Source organism: Schistocerca serialis, chromosome 1 (assembly GCF_023864345.2).
Source record: "Schistocerca serialis cubense isolate TAMUIC-IGC-003099 chromosome 1, iqSchSeri2.2, whole genome shotgun sequence".
In the NCBI taxonomy this organism is placed as follows: Eukaryota; Metazoa; Arthropoda; class Insecta; order Orthoptera; family Acrididae; genus Schistocerca; species Schistocerca serialis.
This window is the reverse complement of record NC_064638.1, coordinates 871834259-871861093: the sequence shown is the minus strand read 5'-3', so window position 1 is coordinate 871861093 and position 26835 is coordinate 871834259. Positions and strand designations below refer to the sequence as shown.

At 40.5% G+C, this 26835-nt stretch overlaps 1 protein-coding gene across 1 annotated transcript in view; it reads right to left on the bottom strand.

Annotated features, from left to right (window-relative positions):
• LOC126486056 (ribosomal protein S6 kinase beta-1) overlaps positions 1–26835 on the bottom strand; it is a 168837-nt gene that overhangs the window by 72095 nt on the left and 69907 nt on the right. Inside the window, exon 5 of the mRNA XM_050108921.1 lies at positions 5599–5661. Coding sequence (XP_049964878.1) covers positions 5599–5661 — 63 coding nt within the window. The remainder of the gene's footprint in view (positions 1–5598; positions 5662–26835) is intronic.

Sequence of the window (26835 nt, the reverse complement as noted above, 5' to 3'; positions counted from 1 at the left end):
TTTTTACCTACTTGATCGTCTGCTGCTTTCACTACTTCATCCCTCAGAGCTACCCATTCTTCTTCTACTGTATTTCTTTCCCCCATTCCTGTCAATTGTTCCCTAATGCTCTCCCTGAAACTCTGTACGACCTCTGGTTTAGTTAATTTATCCAGGTCCCATCTCCTTAAATTCCCATCTTTTTGCAGTTTCTTCAGTTTTAATGTACAGTTCATAACCAATAGATTGTGGTCAGAGTCCACACCTGCCCCTGGAAATGTCTTACAATTTAAAACCTGGTTCCTAAATCTCTGTCTTACCATTATATAATCTATCTGATACCTTCTAGTATCTCCAGGATTCTTCCATGTATACAACCTTCTTTTATGATTCTTGAACTAAGTGTTAGCTATGATTACGTTATGCTCTGTGCAAAATTCTACCAGGCGGCTTCCTCTTTCATTTCTTATCCCCATTCCATATTCACATACTATGTTTCCTTCTCTTCCTTTGCCTACTATTGAATTCCATTCACCCATGACTATTAAATTTTCGTCTCCCTTCACTACCTGAATAATTTCTTTTATCTCGTCATACATTTCATCAATTTCTTCATCATCTGCAGAGCTAGTTGGCATATAAACTTGTACTACTGTAGTAGGCATGGGCTTTGTGTCTATCTTGGCCACAATAATGCGTTCACTATGTTGTTGGCAGTAGGTAACCCGCACTCCTATTTTTTTATTCATTATTAAACCTACTCCTGCATTACCCCTATTGGACTTTGTGTTTATAACCCTGTAGTCACCTGACCAGAAGTCTTGTTCCTCCTGCCACCGAACTTCACTAATTCCCACTATATCTAACTTTAACCTATCCATTTCCCTTTTTAAATTTTCTAACCTACCTGCCCGATTAAGGGATCTGACATTCCACGCTCCGATCCATAGAACGCCAGTTTTCTTTCTCCTGATAATGACGTCCTCTTGAGTAGTCCCCTCCCGGAGATCCGAATGGGGGACTATTTTACCTCCGGAATATTTTACCCAAGAGGACGCCATCATCATTTAATCATACAGTAAAGCTGCAGGTCCTCAGGAAAAATTACGGCTGTAGTTTCCCCTTGCTTTCAGCCGTTCGCAGTACCAGCACAGCAAGGCCGTTTTGGTTAATGTTACAAGGCCAGATCAGTCAATCATCCAGACTGTTGCCGCTGCAACTACTGAAAAGGCTGCTGTCCCTCTTCAGGAACCACACGTTTGTCTGGCTTCTCAACAGATACCCCTCCGCTGTGGTTGCACCTACGGTACGGCCATCTGTATCGCTGAGGCACGCAAGCCTCCCCACCAACGGCAAGGTCCATGGTTCATGGGGGGTGCATATACATGTATTATAAAATTACAAATAGAAATTTTTTTATATAATACATATACATGTATTATATACAAAAATTTCTATTTGTAATTTCTTAATTGTGGTTGGTAATTTTGGTTTTTGTCAGAGATGTAAATAATATTTTTATTAAGAAATTACCTATATTAGAGGAATGTTATCAATAAAATGTGAAATACAACATTGTATCTTCTAGTATAGGTAATGGTATGAGAATGAATGAAAAGTTCGAAAGTATAGTTGAGTCAGCATAAGTTGATCCCTGACAGCTGGCATCTCTGTTGCCAGCTTTCAATGATAAAGCACAGACTGCTGCCAATGAAAATAATACCTGCCTACAGAGCTCTGGTAACACTAAAGCATTGATGTAGAGATGTTTACAAAATCAAGTAGCATTGCAACTGCTAGGATGTTCTTACAGCAGCAACTTGACTATAGTCATGATTAAAAATATTATTTGTGACTGTTATAGAAACCTTAATTAATAAACTACAAATATACTGAGTTACTCATCCTGGTACTATTGCAATGTTGGAATTACACAAAAATTAATATTTAGACTGCTGAGCTCTTTTTTTATACAAATTTTATTAGATTTTCTGCAGGGTTGGGTACCAGAGTGAAATATTTCGTTTCACATTTTACAATAGGATAAAAACAATGCCATGTGGACTGATAGTTGAAGTTCCAGCAGAACTGAAGAGCTATGAAGTGAGTGAAGATGAAGCTCATGACACAGAATTGGTGATTATTCCACCCAATGCAGATGAAATAACAAATGAAGACATTTCAGAAAATGCGCTGAACAATATTATATTGTACAAGATGCAGTGGGTACTTCAGAGCTTACAACCAACAGGGATGAAACTAATGTTACTGATTTACCTCCAGACAGTTAAGTGAAGAAAGTGGAAAGTGACACACACACACACACACACACACACACACACACACACACAAATGTAAGTGGTATAATGTGAACAAATACTAATGAACCACATAAGAGCAATGAAAATTATGTTGCAGAATATATAGCAAATAAGACAATGCTCCAGATGTTTGAGGAATTTTTTCTGAGGAACTAGTGAATACTATTACAGAACGAAGCAAAATCTATGCTTACCAACAGAACAACATATATTTTCTTGTAACCAAAGAAGAACTTCAGTCTTTAGTGGCATACTACTTCAGAGTGGGAATCATAAGCTTTTCCATGACAGTATGACTGGGGAAAACAGGGTCCAGATGTTGGTGTCCCTTTATTCTTCAACCCCATGCCAAGAAATACATTTCGGGAAATAAAGAAATTCAGTCATCTGAATGACAACTCCAAAACGGACAGAAGTAACAATATATGCAAACTGAGGTTGTACTTTGAAAAATGAAGAACAGATTTGGTATTTGGTGTATTTCATTCAGAACAATTGATAAAATAATGATACATTATTATAGTAAACATTCAGTTAAGATATTTCACAGGGGAAGGCTATCAACACAGGGGAAGACTATCAAATTTAGATACAAAATTTGGTCTCTTTCGAGTTCCAATGGTATTTTTTGTAACATTTCAACATACTGTGGTAAGACAGACAACAAAACGGAGTCTTTGGAAGCAATGGTAATAAATGAGATAACCTGCACGATTCCAGAACAAGAGTATCTAAATGAAAAGCTGTTCTTTGACAACTTTTCCATGAGTGCTGACACACTCATCACATTGAGGAAGCAGAAAATAAAAGCTATTGGAACAATAAGGGAGATGCGAATTAATGCATGCCTCTTGGTTGATTTGGAACAAATAAATAAATAAATAAATGGGGATCTATGATAAAGAGAATTAAGGCCTGGTAGTGAAATGAAGGGACAACAAACCAGTACGTGTAGCCACAAATCACAGCTCTATTATTCGTTTGAGTTGTGCTAAAGATGCTCATGGGCAAAGGAAAGGAAATATGTGTTACAATGCCACATCTCATTAATTAACATAATGCCCAAAATGGTGGAGTTGATCTACTGCACAACCATATCACTTTATAAGACGAGTACACGATCACAAAAGCGTTGATGGCGGCCATTACTCATACATGGTGAACACACGGTGTGTATACCAAACTGTTAACTCAAATGAAAAGCTCTCACTTTTTGACATCCAAAGGAGGACAGTGATGATGTACTTTTCAAAGAAAATGTAAAACCAAAACACAAGAGGACCACAGGGAAGCAAACTGAAGGGAGGGCAGGCATGCGCACACATATGACTAGATCCCAGAAATCATTTTATTGGGCCAAGTAAAACACACAAGAGGTGTGCACACTGTGAGGAAAAAAATGTGTGATAAGTATAATGTTGGTGTACATGACAAGTGTCATGTTTCATTTCATACTGAATAGATTTTTTTTTTTTTTTTTTTTTAGTAAGACAGTGTTTTGATGTCTTTCACAATGTTTCTTATAGTTTTCTGCATTCACACAATACAGGCATTTTGACAGATAATCTGTGATACTAATTGATAAATGAGAATTACATGAAGATTAAAGAGAGAATGCTTGTGAAGATATACAGAGTATTATTCTCAATGTAAAGAAGTGAATTTCATTCATTACAATGATGTGAAGAAAGCTACTGTCCTAGTCCGGAGCTGTCTTCGAAAGCCCACAGGTTTACAGAAATTAAGCAATCCACTGTAAATGGAAGAATTCATTTTACAAGGCAATGGAAAACGTAAGTCAACTAATAAGCATACTCACATGAATTAAGTGTTAGCCTTCTGATAGCAAATTGGCGAAACGTTGCAAAACAGCTTTCTTAAAGCACTGAGCCTTCACTTACAGTACAGTTCCAGTAACAATCTACTTCAGTATGGTTTAAATTTTGACTGATTTTACTTAAACTAATGAGTTACACAATATCACAAACTTTGTGCAAAGGGTCTTTTTTTATGTCAAGTGTGATGTGCTATCAATCTAAGTGTGTATGGAAAAACAAGTTTATGGTGTGAGGTTTAGTCTACTGAGCAAGCACACTATCACCAGGGAAGCAAACAAGGCATACATGCCACATGTAGTACAGAGATAAAAAATCTTCAGTGTAAGCTATCAATGGTCAATGTTCCTCTTGCAAAGGCCTTAAGTCAATTGCCTACAGCAGGAAATCTTCAGCGAATCTTCACTATAAGCTATCAATGGTAAATGTTCCTCATGCAAAGGCCTTACGTCAATTGTCTGCATCAGGAGCTGAGGCTGGATTTTGGGCAATTCTGAAGACAGACCTCTCAAGAAAATGAAGTACACCCAGAAATGCTTTTCAGAAGACTTTACACAGGATGGACATCTCTAAAAAAAATTTTGGGCTGTTGTTACGAAATGCTAGAAAAGGACGACAAATTTTCTTGTTGAATGAAGCAGTGTGCTATTTTAAAGTTTGTGAATCAACATACCTGGAAACAAAGAGAAAAATAAAAATTAAAAAGGTTGAAAAGGCACAGAAAGGGCGTGTTGTGGCAGAGCATGGTGTCTTTCTTTTCTCAATCTATCTTCTTCATGCAAAGTGCAAATGTTAACAGACAGTCAAAAATAACATTGTTCAATGTATGTTTATGTAGAATGGCAATTCTTAAACTTTTTCTACAATTCACTCAGCGTAGTGGCATCAGTATCTGTATAAGAGGATCGGCAGATGTGGACTACATAAACTGTCTCCCCATTTTTACACAAAACTAAATCAAGGTGTCAGATCAGAAATTCAAACAGATGTGTATAAGGGCCTCCAATGTGATGCAACCAGTAAGTTTCCATGTGATCATTACTTTTTCATACTATGTTGCAAGGGTCGGTTTCAAATGTAACAGATTTTTATGGAAACGTGTCTTACGTGGTAAAGCTTGTGTGTAAAGTTGACGGACATTTAAAAAATTTTTAAAAAGGGGGCATGACAGTTCATGTGCCCATTATCAACAGAAATTAGTTCAAATTAGTGAGTGACTGTCAAACTAACCTGTGGTTTCACTCTGTCAAATAGGTTCATTTCAGTTAGCTTCTATTCACTTGCATGCATCAATATATTTGTACACGTACCCTCCGACAGTGAAATATAAATGACCTAGCAGCTCATAGCCCAAACTCAGAATATTAGTTTCTGTGCCAACATTGCTCAATGTTAAATACTGTCACGAGGAAGAAACAAATGAGAAAGATTTCAGAATTTTTTCATTTTCTGAAAATACTCACCTATAAATGATTCCTTGTATATGTAAGTGTTCTAATGCCAGAATTATTTCGGACAGATAAAAACTGGAAAGAGAGGAAAAAAGCTTCATTAAGCATCATTATTTCTCATCAAGTATGTATTTCTCAGGTGAAAGGGAGAGGTTAGTTCTCACAAATAGGCTCACGAGAAACTTAATTAGAAACACATACCTAATAATATGTAGCAACACTCCTTTTCACTCTGATGACAGTGACAACACATTATGGCACGGAGCCCCCCCCCCCCCCTCTCCCCCCAACACGCGCACACAAACACATAACACACGTGCGAGTGAGCAGATGCACAAGACAGTGACACCACTGTGTAGCCATAATGCTTCACAACTACTCAACTATTATCCATCACTTATGGAGAATAGTGAAAGCTGAGCCCAAGGTGCATATCCCTCAATGGTGTCCTGAATGTGCTTAACAGGACAGATCAGTTGACCTGGAGGCGGCCAGGGAGAGGGGGACGGCAACATTGCCCATCATTTGTCCAAATTTACAATTCAGGTGTTGAAAAGGAATAAATTTCCAAAGAGACACAGAGAAAAATATATCAAAGGCCTTCACCACCTGCATGACGAGTGCCCGTTTTGAACTGACCTGATGATTCTTGTGACTTATCTTCCTGTGCTTAGAGTATCAAACCTTAGCAGTACTGTGTTAATGCTAATCTCTGCAACATGCAATGCTTGACCAGAATTGAGTTTGTATGCAATCTGCTGCACTGTTATCTCAGTTCACTCCTATGACCCGCAATAAATGACTGCAACCTGTTATTAATACATTGTTGCTCTTGGCAGTTCACTCAGACGGTGACTGTCTTTTACAAATGAAGGTACTTATGGGACTGACACTGTGGCATATGAATAACTCAGTGCTTGCATAACCTGTGGGATGCAGTGTGCGTTGATCTGACAGTTCTTTGCAGATGAAAACCGGGTGCAGGACTAGGTGAGACCAGTGCAATATGTAACAGTCTTTTCGTTGAGCCTGTCTGCAGCTCAATGCTGCAATGGTGAGCCAGCAATCTGTCCTTTTCTTAATATTGTTCATGTATAGATTAAGCTGTATTTATATGATAAAATTTGCTCTTTGTAAAATAAATGTGTAACAATGCCTCATCAAGCGTTACTGATAATTTTACAGGTAAAGGTAACTGTTAACTTGTGAGCAATTTAATTAGAAGTGGCTGCTGTAGTAAGAAAAGTGTGTTCTTGTCACTATGCCAAATCAAATAGTTTCCCATGTTGCATGACTCCAGCAAGACTCATGACCCTCACTAATCACAGAATGAAAAAGTTTCAAAGGTAAGAAAAAAGGAATCGGCAGAAGTAAAGTTGTGAGTGTGAGTCATGCTTTGATAGCTAAGCAAAAAGGTAAGAATCTCTGGTAAAAGTTTCAGTTCAGCATACATTTTTAATCTGCCAGAAAGTGTCACAAATGGCCTTTCCACAACAAAACACACAATGCCATATGTCCTGCCCATCCTGATCTCAAGTGTCATGCTGACTGCAGGTGCAAGGTTTTATAAAATTCCAGTCATGCAACATGGGAAACTATTTGATTTGGCATAGTAACAAGAACACACTTGTCTTACCACAGCAGCCACTTCTAATTAAATAAGCTCAGAAGCTTACAATTACCTTTATCTGTAAAATTATCAGTAACGCTTGATGAGGCATTGTTATACATCTATTTTGCAAAGAGCAAATTTGATCATATAAATACAGCTTAATCTATACATGAACAATATTAAGAAAAGGACAGATTGCTGGCTCACCATGAAGATTATGCATTGAGCTGCAGACAGGCTCAACGAAAAGACTGTTACATATTGCACTTTTCAGTCAAAGCCTTCTTTAGCACAGAAAACACACACACACACACACACACACACACACACACACACACACACAAAAGCAAGCACACCTCATGTACATGACCATTACCACCACCAGCTCTAACCAGAATCGAATCTGGTTGGTACTGGCAGTGGTAGTAGTCAGGTGCGCACAAGATGTGCTTGCTTGTGTGAATGTGCGTGTGTTTTCTTTGCTGAAAAAGTCTTTGGCCAAACACTATAATGAGTAAAAGTCTTTTCATTGCGCCTGTCTGCAACTCAACAAATCTTTACGGTGAGTAACAATATATCCTTTTCATAATATTGTTAACATTCCGAGCTGGAGTTTTCATTGTTTTAATCTCTAAATGGTTGCTATTCGAAGTAGAGCTGTTGGCATTGTTAAAAATTTTGGGAATCTGATAAATTGATATTTAAAAAAATATCAATATCCACTCTCAATATATCAAGAAAAAGTATTGATATACCAACACAAAAACTATAGACATATTGGCCCATAAAAATATCGGCTACACGTTGTAGATATCCTGCCAGTTTTAGAGATGAGTATTTAAGTATTGATTTATTATTAGACATTTTTACACCAACAAACTAGCAGCCCGCCTATCCCTCTTACAGCAAGAATTGAAAGGAAAATGATGCACATTCATGCTTGGCAATAACCACTCTGCTAACACTGATAACTGCATAAAGTGGTACATTAATAGGTGGCCGATGGGTCCATCGCTCGGTTTTGTCACATATCAGATTTGTCTAGGGCACTTTAAGTTGATTTCTCTTTGTTCTTCCTCTCCCCCCCCCCCCCCCCCCCCCCAAAGTCAATGACCTAACAGTTGTACAGCCAAAACTGTATGGTGTAGCTAATTGTTGCAGTTTCCGTTGGTAGTGCCAAGCGCTGATTATGTCAGAGTTTCCCCCTCACACATCTCCATCCAACCGCAAACACCAATCTTGTCATTTAGATTTTTGTTCCTCATTTCCAGAAAGTGTTTTTGAAGAAGGCCAATGTGAAGAAATAGCATACTACTTGTGTTAAAAATTGCTTTTTAATGGAACTAGTGTGCTATTTCTTCACAGCGGAAATGATGTTATTGCATTCACACTGTCACCCCAAACAGTGCAATCGGACTACTACTTTTGTGCCACATATACTTGCTTCCCATAGACAAAGAAAAAGATTGGGCGTGTTGAAAGTTTAGAGAGTAGAAATATTGCTTCACACAGAGAAAGTAATATTATGTTGTTCTACAATTTCAAAAGAACAAATTCAAACATATACCAAAAATTGCGAAAAAAACATAATATAAAATAAAAATACTGGCACTCGATACTGCCATTTTGATATCGATATATCAGGGGAAAAAATATTGCCGATAAATATTGATATCTTATCAACAGCCCTAGTTCGAAGTACACATTCAGATGTAACTAGCGCGCCTCTCAATTTAATTAGAGAATGATCAGTGGCTCAAAAGCTATTAAGGTATGTGGATGTACACCCGTGCATGTGTAATTCACCAGTCAGCACTTGCTAACACCAAGGAAGCTGGATATTATTGTGTGAGATCAGCATTTTTCTCATGTATTTTGCATTTCCTTTCAGCATCCCAGATACTGCTGAAGGCAATCTGTTCTAAGAAGCTATTAAGACATGTTAGACAAAAAAGTGCTTTACATATTTTATGCTTCGTTAACATTCCATTTGTTGTATGTAATTAACATGGTGAGACTAGAAACTTTTGTGTGTACAACTTATTTTCTTGGATGCTACATACCCTGCTGACCAAGTTAATTCTAAACTACAGGACTCTAGGGGTGCTTGAGTCGGCAAGAATTTGAACTGGCTGGAAAGTGAGAGGAGTGAGTACCAACATAAACTAAGAGATGACATGTTAGTGAAATGTAAACTATTAAAAATTAATGTTCTATAATTTAAATACTTAAAGAATACTGTACATACATTACATATGAAACTACAAATGCTGTAAATATGAGTAATAGAAAGTATTTTTCCACTGGAAAGGAGAAATTTTGTAAGCCGAATTATGTAATTTTAATTAGATTAGGGGCGTAAATGTTGCCTGTTGTGTACATTTTACACTAAACGTGAGCAAGAAATGTCATTGCAAGAATGAAATAGGTAAAGAGTTATCAATGGTTTGCTAAAAAAATAAATAAATAAATAAATAAATAAATAAATAAAATAAAAAATAAAAAAATGGTGACATCTTTAGTTTGTAAAGAGTAGTGCTGAATATTAAATTCATAATTTGTGTGTGTGTGTGTGTGTGTGTGTGTGTGTGTGTGTGTGTATGGGGGGAGGAAAATAGGAAAATAATAATGCAAAATTTTATTTATTTATTTTTTTTTTTAAACTCCAGTTTACTATGGAAGTGGAAAACGACAGTGCAATATCCTTCTTCGATGTTTTCTTTACAAGGCAGACTGATGGAAGGCTGGAACGAAGTCTTTCAGAAAGTCACATATACAGACAAATATATGCATGAGAACTCTAACAATCACCCACAACAAAAGTGTATTGTCGTTGAAAGTCTTGTTGATACGACCAAAAAAATTTGCATGCCGGATCACCTGGATGCCATTTGTTAGCAGAGATGTGGTGTTAATCACAGTGTAGTTTACTATTGAAATTCTGATAGCATACATTCCTAAAGGAATCAAGCAGTGTATTGCTTCTTCTTACATACACCTCACAAAAATTTGACAATTTTTTATCTTACACAGAGGGCTACCAACAATTGTTGGCATGTCTTCCAGGTTGTCTGTGTGGTCCAAGAAACTTTTCAGTCCCTGACAAACGGTAACAACAAATCTGATAAAATGCAGCGCTGAGTTACAGAAACAAATCGGTACCATTGACGATGTTCCTTATACACTTTTTTTAGAGCTGACTGTTCGAATTTTTCCATATGGATGAAGGCCTACACAACAGAATATATAATTTTTTTTCATTGCCTGTCAGAATTAATCTTTGACTTGCATACAATCAGTTTGGATTCCATCAGGAACTGCTGTGCACAGCAACCGTACATTGTATGGAAGGAGAGGCACACAGCAGTCCACTCGCAACCCTGTTAGTTTTTATTATGCTTGGTAATCTAGATTTCGGCTATAAATAGCCATTATTATTATTATTATTATTATTATTATTATTATTATTTATAGCAGAGGGCACTAAACAGCTAGGTCATCAGCAGCCTGGCAACAATGATATACTGAAGAAGATTGTGAAAATCTATGGAAAGACAACAGTAAACGGGAGAACTACATTTGATCCCATCACAGGAATCACAAAGCAACCCTAAGAAGGTGAGCTTCAGAAAAGCCCGTAATAAAATCCCAGCAAGACACAGCAGGATAACTAAATAAAATCATGGACAAAATACTTGTAAAGATGCTGTTAAAAAAGGGACAAATAACCAACTTAGATGATGACTTAGAAATAATACGTGACCCAGCCACTATACCTACATTTATACTCTGCAAGCCACCCCCAACGGTGTGTAGCAAAGGGCACTTTACGTGCCACTGTCATTACCTCCCTTTCCTGTTCCAGTCGTGTATGGTTCACGGGATGAACGACTGCCAAAAAGCCTCCATGCGTGCTCAAATCTCTCTAATTTTACATTCGTGATCTCCTCGGGAGGTATAAGTAGGGGGAAGCAATATATTCGATACCTCATCCAGAAACGCACCCTCTTGAAACCTGGACAGCAAGCTACACTGCGATGCAGATCGCCTCTCTTGCCGAGTCTGCCACTTGAGTTTGCTAAACATCTCTGTAACGCTATCATGCTTACCAAATAATCCTGTGACGAAACTCGCCACTCTTCTTTGGATCTTCTCTATCCCCTCTGTCAACCCGACCTGGTATGGATCCCACACCGATGAGCAATACTCAAGTATAGGTCGAATGCGTGTTTTGTAAGCCACCTCCTTTGTTGACGGACTACATTTGCTAAGGACTCTCCCAATAAATCTCAACCTGGCACCCGCCTTACCAACAATTAATTTTTATGATCATTCCACTTCAAATCGTTCCGTACGCATACTCCCAGGTATTTTACAAAAGTAACTGCTACCAGTGTTTGTTCCGCTATCATATAATCATACAATAAAGGATCCTTATTTCTATATATTTGCAACACATTACATTTGTCTATGTTAAGTGTCAGTTGCCACTCCCTGCACCAAGTGCCTATCCACTGCAGATCTTCCTGCATTTTGCTGCAATTTTCTAATGCTGCAACTTCTCTATATACTACAGCATCATCCGCGAAAAGCTCCATGGAACTTCCGACACTATCTGCTTGGTCTCTCCATTGAGAACAACATGCTGTGTTCTGTTTGCTAAAAACTCTTCAATCCAGCCACACAGCTGGTCTGATATTCCGTAGGCTCTTACTTTGTTTTTCAGGTGACAGTGCAGAACTGTATCTAACGCCTTCCGGAAGTCAAGGAAAGTGGCATCTACCTGGGAGCCTGTATTTAATATTTTCTGGGTCTCACGAACAAATAAAGCGAGTTGGGCCTCACACGATCACTGTTTCCGGAATCCACGTTGATTCCTACAGACTAGATTCTGGGTTCCAGAAATGACATGATACGCGAGCAAAAAACATATTCTAAAATTCTACAACAGATCGATGTAAGAGATATAGGCCTACAGTTTTGCACATCTGCTCAACGACCCTTCTTGAAGACTGGAACTACCTGTGCTCTTTTCCAATCATTTGGAACCTTCCGTTCCTCTAGAGACTTGCGGTACACGGCTGTTAGAAGGGGGGCAAGTTCATTCGCGTACTCTGTGTAGAATCGAATTGGTATCCCGTCAGGTACAGTGGACTTTTCTCTGTTGAGTGATTTCAGTTGATTTTCTATTCCTTGGACACTTACTTCGATGACAGCCATTTTTTCATTTGTGCGAGGATTTTGAGAAGGAATTGCAGTGTGGTCTTCCTCTGCGAAACAGCTTTGGAAAAAGGTGTTTAGTGTTTCAGCTTTACTCGTGTCATCCTCTGTTTCAATGCCATTATCATCCCAGAGTGTCTGGATATGCTGTTTCAAGCCACTTACTGATTTAACATAAGACCAGAACTTCCTAGGATTTTCTGTCAAGTCGGTACATAGAATTTTACTTTCGAACTCACTGAATGCTGCACGCATAGCTCTCTTTACGCTGACTTTGAAATCGTTTGGCTTCTGTTTGTCTTGGAGGTTTTGGCTGCGTTTAAACTTGCAGTGATGCTCTCTTTGCTTTCACAGTAGTTTCCTAATTTTGTTGATGAACCACGGTGGGTTTTTCCCGTCCCTCACAGTTTTACTCGGCACGTACCTGTCTAAAACGCATTTTACGATTGCCTTGAACTTTTTCCATAAACACTCAACATTGTCAATGTTGGAACAGAAATTTTCGTTTTGATCTGTTAGGTAGTCTGAAATCTGCCTCCTATTACTCTTGCTAAACAGATAAACCTTCCTCCTTTTTTTATATTCCTATTAACTTCCATATTCAGGGATGCTGCAACGGCCTTATGATCACTGATTCCCTGTTCTGCACATACAGAGTCGAAAAGTTCGGGTCTGTTTGTTATCAGTAGGTCCAAGATGTTATCTCCACGAGTCGGTTCTCTGTTTAATTGCTCGAGGTATAATGTCACTTGATGCTCTGTCTCTACCACCCGTCCTAAACATCTGAGTGTCCCAGCCGATATCTGCTAAATTGAAATCTCTACCTAAGACTATAACATGCTGAGGAAATTTATGTGAAATGTATTCCAGATTTTCTCTCAGTTGTTCTGCCACTAATGCTGCCGAGTTGGGAGGTCGGTAAAAGGAGCCAATTATTAACCTAGCTTGGCTGTTGTGTATTACCTCCACCCATAATAATTCACAGTAACTATCCACTTCTATGTCAGTACAAGATAAACTACTACTAACAGTGACAAACAGGCCACCACCGGTTGCACGCAATCTATCCTTTCTAAACAACATCTGTGCCTTTGTAAAAATTTCAGCAGAATTTTTCTCTGGCTTTAGCCAGCTTTCCGTACCTATAACGATTTCAGCTTCGGTGCTTTCTATCAGTGCTTTAAGTTCTGGTACTTTACCAACACAGCTTCGACAGTTTACAATTACAATACCGATTGCTGCTTGGTCCCCGCATGTCCTGACTTTGCCCGCAACCCTTTGAGGCTGTTGCCCTTTCTGTACTTGCCCATGGCCTTCTAACCTAAAAAACCGCCCAGTTCATGTCACACAACCTCTGCTACCCGTGTAGCCACCTGCTGTGTGTAGTGGACTCTTGACCTATCCAGCGGAACCCGAAACCCCACCACCCTTTGGCGTAAGTCTAGGAATCTGCAGCCCACAAGGTCGCAGAACCATCTCAGCCTCTGATTCAGACCCTCCACTCGGCTCTGTACCAAAGGTACGCAGTCAGTCCTGTCAATGATGCTGCAAATGGTGAGCTCTGCTTTCATCTGGCTAGTGAGACTGGCAGTCTTCACCAAATCTGATAGCAGCCAGAAGCTAGAGAGGATTTCCTCCGATCCATAGCGACGATCATCATTGGTGCCGACATGAGCGACCACCTGCAGATGGGTGCACCCTGTACCCTTCATGGCATCCGGAAGGACCCTTTACTCATCTGGAATGACTCCCCCCCGGTATGCACACGGAGTGCACATTGGTTTTCTTCCCCTCCCTTGCAGCCATGTGACACATTAAGGTCTCACACCCAGTATTTTGAGAAAAATTCTGGACACCACAGAAAATCTTAAGACACGAACAACATTTGCCTCGTTATAAGTGAAAACAGAGAGAAAATTCTATGGGAGACCCAGTTCAACCCTCAGATTTCCATATAAAACACATTCTGTTAAAATTTGTTATACTGGCATACTAGGGGCTCCTCCCGACATAAGAGGAAGCCGTGTCTCAATGGACAATGTCTCACTCTGAACCAAGTAAGGGCTACTCCTTCACACTGTCGCAAGCGGAAGGAGGTAATCCATGGTCACACTGAAGTCTTAATGGAAGGCAGTATATAATTCCTCACTTCCAGCCACTGAGACTCCCACCAACAAATGGTCTACCTGGTCAGAACTGAAGTGACAGCTCGCAGAGGGACTGAACAGCGAGCAGGAGGAGGAAGGGAGCAAGCCTCCTTGGCAACGGCATCAGCGAATTCATTTCCCTGGATGCTTAGGTGCCCTAGAACCCAGCAAAAAATGATTTCCTTGTTTCGCCTTTGCAAGAGAAGGAGAGTGACCTGTACCTCTTGCACCATCCAATCTTCTGGATAAATCTGTCCAACAGCGAGAAGGGCACTTTGAGAATCAGAGCAGATGATAATTTTTTTTGTCACAATGCCGTCTAATCTGCTCCTCTATTCTCACGACAGCAAACAGTTCTGCATAATAAACTCTCCTTTGCATGCATCCCAAATGGCCATGTTGCTTGTGGCCACTGATCAAACAGCTGTTCCAATGGCGGCTGAACAACGTAACTGGATGCTGGTGATGTAGGAATGGACAATGTCCTATATGCTTGGTGTACCATGAGAAGATGGTGTCGAATAAACAGCAGAGGATCACCAGCCTCTGCACACAAACTAACAACAGGGCTCGTGCAATATGCCCCTATTGACAGCCTAATACCCTCGTGGTGAACTGCATCCAGCATTTTAAGGTATGAAGGCCTTGCTGACCTATAAATCTGGCATCCTTATTCAAGCTGGGGTCGCACAATGGCCTTATTAAGTTGGAGCAGACATGCCCTGTCAGCTCCCCAAGACCTATGACTGACACATTTCAGGATGTTTGAGGCTTTTAGACATCTGAGTTTTAGTTCTTTAAGGTGTGGCAATTATGTTAACTTCTCATCAAAGATAAGATCCAGATACTTCACCTTATCCTTAAAAGTAAGAATGGTGTCCCCCAGTTTTGAAACGGGTAAGTCAAACAGACAGCAGGAATGATTAAAATCAATAAAAACTGTTTTCTCTAATGAGAATTTAAAACCTGTGGTGCTAGACCATTCCTCCAACGGGCTGATCGTCAGCTGCAATTGCCGAGTACCCGTGGCGAGGCTGGAGGATGCACAGAAGATGAAGAAGTCATCCACAAACAAGGAATACAGAGCTGGACATGGCACTGTAGATGTAATACTGTTGATTGGAATGGCGAAAGACGTGACACTCTAAACACTCCCTTGAGGGGCACCATTCTCCTGCTTAAAATGGTCAGACAGGACATTCCCAACCTTGTATCTAGAATATCTATCCAAGAGAAAGGATCATATGAAGGTTGGTAGTCGTCCACGGAATCGTCACTAGTGGAGGTGCAACAAAATATTATGCCTCCAGGTAGTATCGTAGGCCTTTCCCAAATCGAAGAAAACACTGGTAAGGTGTTGCTTATGAAGGGAAGCTTGTTGAATTGCAGCTTCAAGCAAGGTCAGGTTATTGAGCATGGAATGATACCTCCTGAACATACACTGGGAGTGACTGAGTAGGGACCTGGTTTCGGGCAACTGACAATGCAGAATCCAGCTCCCAAAAGGCTGGTTGTATTCTTCCATGTTGATGGAACATAAATCAATTTTTGCCTTTTCCTGTGCCTCCCGATAGCGACGGAAGTTGGAATACTGGCTAGAATTAGCTGTAATGGATTTATATGATTCAGCCACTGTCTGAGCCATATCCCCTGTCAACATTACAAGAGACCCCTGTATTCGTACAGCTGCTCTTTGCAGTCGTGAATTGTGCCTCAAGAGCCTCCTGATGGCTTCTCATACTTTACTTGCAGGTGTGGACCTATTGATGGAGTCCAGGAACTCTTGCCACGGCCTCTGCTTACTCTCCCGAATTACTCCCCTTGCCTTTGCATGTGCCATTCAAAAGTTTGCAAGATTCTCATCTGCAGGGCATCGATTGAATCTGTGCATAGCTGGCCTCCTGTGCCTGATTGCAAAATGACACTCATCATTCCACCAGGTGACAGATTGATTCACAGGCGTTTCCACAGAGTTTGGGATGGATGCATCAGCAGCATAGTGAAACACAGCTGTAATGTGATCCACCCAGTCCTAGACACCGTAACATTGCTCGAAAACAGCTAACTGCCTGCAAAGCATCCAGATAGCCGTTTTGAATAACCATCTCAGTGACTTTCTTTTGGAATCTGCTTCATCAGGCAGATGGCTCCATATTGGGAAATGGTCACTACCATGAAGGTCATCGTCCACTGCCCAATGAGCAATGTCTGCAAGAGCAGGTGAGCAGAAGGAGAGGTCTATGGGTGTACACGAACCTGTAACAGTACTAAAATGTGTGGCTTGACCCATGTTCAGCAGTATAAGATCTGATGTGTGTAGCATATCCTCAGGTATCTGACCCTTGGATACATGGTGTTAGAACTCCACAGTGCACTGTGTGCATTGAAGTCCCCCAAAAGGAGAAAGGGGTGAGGTAGTTCATCAAGAAGATGAATGAGGACCCCACTGTTAAGAAGCTCATGGGGCTGGTAAGTACACAGAGCACACTGTGATTTCAACATGGGCCACTATCCGAACAGCAACCGCTTGCTGTGTTGTTGTTAGGGGAATAGGTGAGGAGCGAAAACTGTCCTTTATGAACACTGCAGCCCCACCTTTTACCCTGTTACCAGTAAGGTCGCCTTCTCTATAAAGGTGATATCCACCAAGTACAGGTGTATCACTCTCTTTAAAATGAATCTCTTTAAGGCAGAGGCAAAAGGGTCTGTCCTCTACAAGAGTCACTTCTTCCAGACGAGTCCTGTGCTCATTTATATTCCATTGGAGTGTAGGAGCCATTTCATCAATGTGGTCTTTAATTACCCCTGTCTTTGCGCCAGGGTGGTGAGGCACTTGTAGAGTGAGGAAGAGTGGTGGGGCTGACTGGGCCTGGTGATGAGGCATTAAAGTCCACGATATCATCAGTCAGACATGCCAGAATGATGTCTGATGGCGCCCAGGTGAGTTTTCAACCCAAATGTTGGGTCCTTTCCCTGCTCCATTTCCCAGCACGAATGGGGGGAAAGTTGGTGGTGAGAGTCACTTTTCTTTGAAGAAAGTTGGCGTTGAGGGGCACTCTGTTTTTGGGGTGCTTTCGGGCTGTGCACTGTGGAAGCATTACTGGTCTCTTACGTCATAGCTGCCTGGATCGCTATGTACACTGGATGTCGTCCGAGTCAAAGCTTCGACCTTAGTAACAGGTTTCAGCACCAACAAAGCACAAAGTGGCAAAGATGGGGTGGGGGCTGGGGGGCGGGGGGGTGTTCATCACCCAATAGTCCTTCATGGCTCCTGCATAGGGGAACTGCTTTTTTGTCATTTTGATTTCCTGAATTTTGTGTTTCTCTGCAAAAACAGGGCAGGCTCAGCTCCAGACTGGGAGGCTCCCAGAGCAGTTAATGCAGAATGATGGAGATGGGCAGTCACTCCAGGCTCCATGGGCTTCCATTCCACACTTCCCACAAGCTGCTTCACCTCTGCAATTAACTGTTGTATGTCCAAAATGCTGGTATTTGAAGCAGGGCATAGGGTTAGGTACATAGGGCCTAACCCTAAGTCAGAGGAAACGTGTCATGATGTGTTCAGGTAGAGTCGCAGGATTGAATGTTACAATAAAGGTGCCAGTCTTACGTGTCCTTTGTTCCACATCTATTATCACCTGTGGTGCCCATTCTTTTTTAGTTCAGCAATGTCTATGTCCATAATATCACAGCAGGTTACCTTTGCTGGAGATAAGGGAGTTATGCAACTCAACAATGATGTCGTACTCACCCAATTTCTGTGGCTTCTTAAGTAGTTGCACCAGCTTAGCCCGCTTAGTCTCGACCAGCAAGGAACAGTTTCATAATCGCTTAATAGACACTACAGTACCACCAAGCCCTTCTAAACCTGGATATAGAAGGGGGGAAACTTTTTTCAAACATTCCCTCCTTCCTCTTGATCACTACAAAGACACTGTAATTCATGACTCCTTGAGCACTGTTACAAACAACAAGTTGATTATCAGGACGACTAGTCTCCCTCTTTCTTTTGGATGATGGTGTGAGTACTCCCAGGCAGTACACCCTTCCTGCCAGGAGGAGAAGAAGATTTTAAGGATTCCATCTTGGTCCCACGAGCAGCAAGGAAAATAAAGGTCCACTCATACAATGCCCCATGTGCCTGAGTAAGCATTATACAATTAAGGTGCAGCAGGCTTCCCAGAGGTTGCCCGTTAACGACTGTTCCTCCGCAACAGCCATGCATCTCATCAGCACACATCACACCTTGAGATTGATGTTTTTTTTTTTATAGAGGTTTATTTCATCCTTGTCATCCGGGCGGTCAATCCGAGATCCCATTCTCTGTGACACACAAAAGTCCACAGCCGTGCCGCATGGTGGTCGCTGAAGCATGTTCAGAGCTTACGGTGGCAGAGGACTGGTGACACTTACCAATCCCCTGCTCAGAAACTCTGGGATCGCCAAGCCCGTACTCAACAAACGAATGCTGAGCCCCTGAGGGCAGAAATGTTGAAAACAAACCGTTAACTTGCACCATGAACAACAGATGAAAAATAGCACACGACAGTAATCACAAAGTTCACATCAACAAGACTGAAGGCAAACTCCTTTGGAGTTACAAATCATGCAGGACGTTCAGCTAGGTATCCACTCTTAGACAATGCATACAGTATCATACTGGCATAATGGAGTGATGAGAAATGATCGAATGTGAGGGCATGCAACTGAATGCAAAACAGTCTCCATGGAGCTCATCATGAAACTAGTTATCCTTTACGGCATAGCAGCAGATAGTCTGATAATACATTTTATAGACAAGGAAAAAACAAACATTCAGAGGATGAATTTACCCAGTGGTTCCAAGTGGTATGAACTGCAATGTCACACACTTTTCAGAAGGGACAGTTTGCTCTAAAGAAGTATAATTTTTATACTCAGACTAGGAATCAAGCAAAAGCAAATTATTTTGTTGGTCGGTGGTTTAGAGTGCAAAACTACTAAGGTCATAAGCCCCATATCATAATGTAAGAAAACCAATCACTAAATAAAAACCTGAGGCAAAAACCCAATGAAGCAACTTTAAATGAGGAGCATCTGAAGATAAGAATGTCCGTACGGAAAATTTCTCAAAACATCATTGAGATCAAATTTGCTTTGCCATGACACTGTGGTGAATAAAAAGTAAAGTGAGATCAACAGAATGTGTGTCATCCAGTAAAACATCTGACAAAATAGACTCCTTTTGGGCACAGGCCAATGAATGGCTCGAGAATCGTAAAGACGAAATTGCCGAAAGGCATGCTAGAAAACTTGCAAATATGTCAAATAAGGCTGACTGCTGTAACACACAGAGCAATTATACTAATTCAATAAAGGAACTCAACTTTTATGAGAGAACAGTTAATAAAATAGTTCACATCTTCTGAAAATATGCTGTTGTCCAAAGGATTCCAATACAACATAGAACCCACAGTTAGTGAAGATGGCATATTAGAAAATCTAATAGTGGATCTTAAAATAGGCCTCAACTGCTCTAAAACAGCCAAAAATATTCAAACGCGAATAGCTCATGAGTCTTGCAAAATTTTAGAAAAAGAATTGACCACCATGCAAACGGATGCTAACATACTTAATACCATAAAAAGCATTAATCGTAAATTGAGAAATATTGACGCCCTGGTCACTAAAGCCGACACAGCAACTCCTTGATTATTTTTAGTAAAGATGAGTACGTAGAAGACAGAAAAGTTTTTTGAAGAAAAATATAGTGTATCAATCGAAAAAGACCCCACCACCACTTTGCAAAAAGAGTGGGTAGATTAGATTAGATTAGTACTTGTTCCATAGATCACGAATACGACACTTCGTAATGATGTGGAACGTGTCAGGTTAATAAAAGGTGTCTATACAAGATATTACATTACACAAAATATTACATGTCACTTAATATTTTTAATTTTTTTTTTTTTTTTTTTTTGGGGGGGGGGGAGTTAGGGAAATGACCCACTTATTATATCCAAAAATTCATCTAATGAGTAGAAGGAGTTGCCATTAAGAAATTCTTTTAATTTCCTTTTAAATGCTATATGCCTATCTGCCAGACTTTTGATGCTATTAGGTAAGTGACCAAAGACTTTCGTAGCAGCATAATTTACCCCCTTCTGAGCCAAAGTTAGATTTAACCTTGAATAGTGAAGATCATCCTTTCTCCTAGTGTTGTAGCCATGTACACTGCCATTACTTTTGAATTCGTTCGGATTGTTAATAACAAATTTCATAAGTGAATATATAAGTGTCTGCAGGATGATCATGCATGAGATCCAGCAATTATTCTGATTACACGCTTTTGTGCAATGAACACTCATTTACTCAATGATGAGTTACCCCAGAATATGGTGCCCTAGGAAAGCAGAAAATGAAAACAGGCATGGTAAGCTAATTTACTCAGATGTATATCGCCAAAATTTGCAATGACCCTAATAGCATAAGTAGCTGAACTCCGTTTCAGCAGATCCTCGGTGTGCTTTTTCCAGTTCAACCCTTCATCAATGCATACACCTAGAAATTTTGAATATTCTACATTAGCTACAGATTTCTAATCGAAGTCCATATTTATCAATGGTGTCATTCCATTTACTATGTGGAACTGTATATACTGTGTTTTGTCAAAGTTTAATGAGAGCCCATTTGCAGAGAATCACTTAATGATTTTCTGAAAAACATCGTTTACAATACTACCAGTTAATTCTTGTCTGTTGGGTGCAATAGCTATACTTGTATCATCGGCAAAAAGTACCAGCTTTGCATCTTCGTGAATATAGAATGGCAAGTCATTAATATATATTAAGAACAGCAGAGGACCCAAGACCGAACCTTGCAGCACCCCATTCTTGATTGTTCCCCAGTTTGAGAAATCACCAGTTTTTTGCATATTATGTGAACTGCTTATTTATTTCTGCACTCTTCCAGTTAGGTACGATTTAAACCATTGGAGCACTGTCCCATTCATACCACAGTACTTCAGCTTATCTAGAAGTAGGCCTATTCCATGATTTACACAATCAAAAGCCTTTGATAGATCACAAAAAATCCCAATGGGTGACTTCCGGTTACTCGGAGCATTTAATATTTCATTAGTGAAAGTATATACAGCATTTTCCGTTGAAAAACCCTTTTGGAAACCAAACTGACATTTTGTTAAAACTTTATTTTCACGAAGATATGAAGCTACTCTACAATACATTAATTTTTCAAAAATTTTGGATAAGGCAGTCAGAAGAGAGATTGGGTGGTAGTTGTTAACATCGGACATATCCCTTTTCTTATGCAGTGGTTTAACAATGGCATACTTCAGTCTATCTGGGAACATACCCTGCTTCAGAGAGCTATTAAATATGTGGCTAAGAATCCCACTTATTTCTTGGGGACAAGCTTTTATTATCCTGCTGGAAATGCCATCAATTCCACGTGAGCTTTTATTCTTGAGAGAGTTTATTATCTTCCTAATTTCCGAAGGACTTCACAACACTAAAAAACTTTTAGCGGAATCTCTCAAAAAAAAAAAAAAAAAAAAAAAAAATGGCTCATTAATATGAGTCCAAAACCGCCAATCTTAAGGAGATAATTTAAGGTCCACAAGATTAATCATCCGATCTGTTCGATAATAGATAGCACCAACAGCGCTTATCATAAATTAGCCAGATGTCTGCATTATAAAAGAAAAGAAAACTTCGTACTTGTGGATAATTACTCTGTTAAAAACTCTGTTGACCTAGCTAGCAGATTGAAAACTTTAATTTGCTCTGATGTTTCTAAACTCGTTTCCTTTGACATCACAAATCTGTACACTAACGTGCCAGTAAACCAAACTTTAGACATTTTAGATGCTAACTTGCGTTTCCACGAAAAATTATCGAACACTGAAATAGATGAATTAATGACACTCTTGCGCATCATCTTTAAGTAGACATCCCCAAGCCCACAATAAGGCCTCCTTCCATTCTTGCATACACCAAGCACTAGCCATTCCTCTTTCAACAGATGCAATGGAGAATGAATTCAAACCATAGAAGTTATCGCCTATAATAATGGATATAAACCAGAAATTGTGAGACAGCTCTTTAACAAGAAAACAGGTAGACAAATTACGACCTCATCTACACTGGGTATCGCACCAGAGGATAACTCCACTAGCTTCATTTTATTCCCTTCCTAAGCATCTTATAAAATAGGGTGACTCTTAAAGAGCCACGGCTTTAAAATTGCATATTCTACAAATAACAGCATAAAAAAATGGTCCACTCGTTAAAGAATACCAATGACAAATTCTCATTCTGGGGTGTACAAAATCACCTGTAGCGATTACCTGAGGTATTACATCAGCCAGACAGGGAGAGCCCTCTCAGCTACATATAAAGAAAATATACCCACGAAAAATGGTGATGGCACGTGTGGCTCGACTTTTGCAGAGCACCTTGTTCAATTGGCCCATGATCCCAATAGACCAAATAACACAGAGCTATTAAATTGCGAGGTTAAAGGCACTAGGCCTGACATCCTTGAGGAGTTGCATATCTTTAAACACCTGTTGCTTGATACAGAAAACCTGCTTAATGACCAGCTACAATTGAGAAATAAGAACTTTTTTGAAGGTTTTCAACCATTGCTTCACCAGCCCTGATGTTATGTTGCCTTTGCAGTCCCCGACGCCAGACTCTACTTTCTTTAGTTGAATAGTAATTTATTCAAAATTGAGAAATAATTTTGCCGAGTAATAGCTAGTCTTTCTTACGGGCTCCAAATCTGTTTAAAGGGTTCTCGTTCTCCTCAGAAGTAAGTTCGGTTACATATTACGCCATTAACAGTTTTAATGCTTATATTAATCCAATTCCTAATGTAAAGGTAGCTACTGTTAAGCACCTATATTTCCATGCGTGCATGCGCATGGCTATCAGCGGTGCTGAGTACATAGCTGCTTGCTGCGATTAGTTCCTGCGCAGCTCTCGCAGCCTACCAATCTCGTCCGCGCTGTGGGGCCTGCTGTTTCCCTTCAGCTAAGTAATGTATATTTATGACTAGGTACTACGGTGCTATAGTTTTATACTTGACATGGCCAAACTTTGGCATGCAATAATTTAGTGTCAATAGCTTCTGAAGGAGGTCAAATTATTTTGGCTGTAGCCTATGTAAAGATTGGTTTCTATTTGCAACTGAGGCAGACATGTTATATGTTTAATTCATTGGAGAATGAGCTGAGTGTACAGTGATAACTTCATGACTGATGGTGGTGGACGTGAATGGTGCTGAAAGTTATGATGGCCGAAATTATGTGCATTAAGTGGACCAAGGACACAAGTCTGCTGTTACAGCCAAATTTGTAGAACAAGTTGACAGCATGGTTAGAGAAAATCATAGGTTCACCATAACTGCTTTGTATATGGAAATTCTAGAAGTTTCAATATCTGTCGTACACTCTAGGCTACAAAAAACTTTCTGGTTGTTGGGTTCCAAAATGTCGGTGAACGCCCATAAAAGTCACCGAGTGGTGTCAGCTTTGAATTTCCTTGACCATTATCATGATGATGGAGAGAACTTTTGGAAATCAATTGTTAATGGAGATGAAACTTGGATCCAATATGACACACCAGAAACAAAACTACAATCACAACAATGGATGCATCCAAATTCACCAAACAAACCAAAGAAATTCAAACAAACATTCAACAACAGAAAGGTTATGATGACCGTGTTTTGGGACCAAAAAGGTGTGTTGCTTGTAGAGTTTATGCAGCCTGGAACCACTATCAATGCAGCTGCTTAGTGTGAAACTTTACGACATTTGTGGAGAGCCATTCAAAACAAACTAAGAGGAATGCTGATTTCAGGAACTGTGCTGGCACAACCCAACAGCTTCTTGAACAATTTCAATGGGACATTTTCAATCATCCGCCATACAGTCCTGACCCAGCACCCAGTGACTCACCTTTCCCTGAACTGAAGACGTGGGTAGGAGGGAAGCACTTTCAAACCAACAAAGATCTTCAAAACAATGTCAATGCTCGTTTGATATCATTGGCAGCAACATTTTTTGGGGTTGGGTTGTTTTGGGGGAGGAGACCAGACAGCGAGGTCATCGGTCTCATCGGAGTAGGGAAGGACGGGAAAAGAATTTGGCTGCACCCTTTCAAAGGAACCATCCTGGCATTTGCCTGATGCGATTTAGGGAAATCACGGAAAACCTCCATCAGGAAGGCTGGACACAGGATTAAACCATGGTCCTCCCAAATGCAAGTCCAGTGGCAAATGTCTCAACCTTTTTGGTGATTATGTTGAAAAGTAACCATAAGTGTACAAAACTTTTGGTAATAAAATAATTGTTTTTTATGAACTTGTCTTGTGTATAGCCTACCGGAGGTTGAAAAAACAAGGTCCTCATACAAGGGCGCACCCGACACCTTGGTTGGTCTTGGAACTGTCGGTGTAGGAGAAGACAACTGCCCCAAGCCATGTGAAAAGTGCAAGAAACTCACTGCGATACATCAGGCCAGTAGTTGTGCCCTTAGGAAGTGAATGGAGTCTGAATGAACATGTACCTCGGCACGAAGCCAGTGTGGTGAAGAGAATGCACCCATGGGGAATGTGGCAGGGAGCATAAAGCAAAGCTGCCCAAGCAGCAAATGAAAGTGAACTCTCAGAGGCAACAGAGAAGATGGGCGCAGCCCATACTGCCTGTCAAGAGAATCAGCAAAAGAGGGAGCATAGGATGGGTGAACAGGCATAGAAGACAGGTCACGTAAGGACAACCATAAATCAGCAGCCACAGCACAAAGACTCAACGGGACTGGTACAGAAGGGACCAGTGGCTAAACGTATCTCGCAATGGTGGATGGTGTTAAGACAACGTAAGATAGGCGGATGTGGGTTTGAATGTACAATACAGCCATAATCCAGTTTCAAATGGACAAGGGACCGGTATAAACGGCAGAGGATGGTTCGATCTGTTCCCCACAAGGTACTGCACGAAACACACAATACACCGAGGGAGCGAGTACAACAAGCTGTCATGGAAGAGATGTGGGAAGACCAACAGAGTTTCCTATCAAACATGAGTCCCAAGAATTTTGATGCGTCAATGAACAGAAGAAGGAACTGGCCAAGACATAGGGACAGGGGAAGAATGTCCTGGCACTGCCAGAAGTTCAGACAGACAGTCTTGTCAGTGTAAAAGCAGAAGCAATTGTTGACACTCCACAAATAAAGACGATCAAGACATCTCTGAAGGTGTTGCTCAGGTAGACAGGTTTGCTGAGAGGAGCAATAGATTGCAAAGTCATTAATGAAAGAAGAGCCTGAGATATCTGCCGAGAGATAATCCATAATAAGGTTAATGGTTTTGGGAAACAAGACAATGCTGAGCACAGAACCCTGAGGCACTCCGTGCTCTTGAATGAGTGTCCGACAGAGCCGAGCCCACACATACCTTGAAAACAGGGCCTTTTAAAAATTGCTGGATAAAAAGGGGTAGGCAAAACCAGAATCCCCACTCGTCCATAATGTGGAGGATACCCATCCTCCAGCAGGTGTCATATTCCTTCTCCAAATCAAAAAACATAGCCACAGTTCGGCACTTCTGCAAAAAATTGTTCATAATATGGGTTGACAAGGTTACAAGATGATCAATTGCAGAGGGTCGCCTATGGAATCCACATTGAGAGTTAGTGAGGAGATTCAGATATTCGAACCCCCACACCAGCCGACCATTAATCACATGTTCCATCATCTTGTGGACACTATAGGTGAAGGAAATTGGACGGTAGGTGGAAGGAAGGTGTTTGTCCTTACCAGGCTCAGGTATATGAGTCACAATAGCCTCATGCCAGCGAATGGGGAATGTGCCATCTGTCCAAATGTGGCTATATGTATGGAAGAGAAAGTGTAGACCCTCAGGACATAGGTGTTGCAACTTCAGAATGTTAACACTGTCCTGTCCTGGAGTAGATGACTGCGACAAAGAGAATGCATGTTTAAGCTGCCTCATAGTTAAAACAGTATTGTAACAGTCATAATTCAGAGGAGAAGGATATCATACTTGTCTCCGGCACCTGTTTCAGAGGGAAGAAGGAATGATGGTAGTGGGTGGAACTCTAAATGTCTGCAAAATATCTGCCCAAGATGTTGGAGATATCAAGAGGGTCTACCACAACAGACCAGGAACTGGGGAATAAACCGTTTCGTGAAAGCCAACAGAGATTACCGCAAACAACAGAAGAGGGAGTACAACTGTTGAAA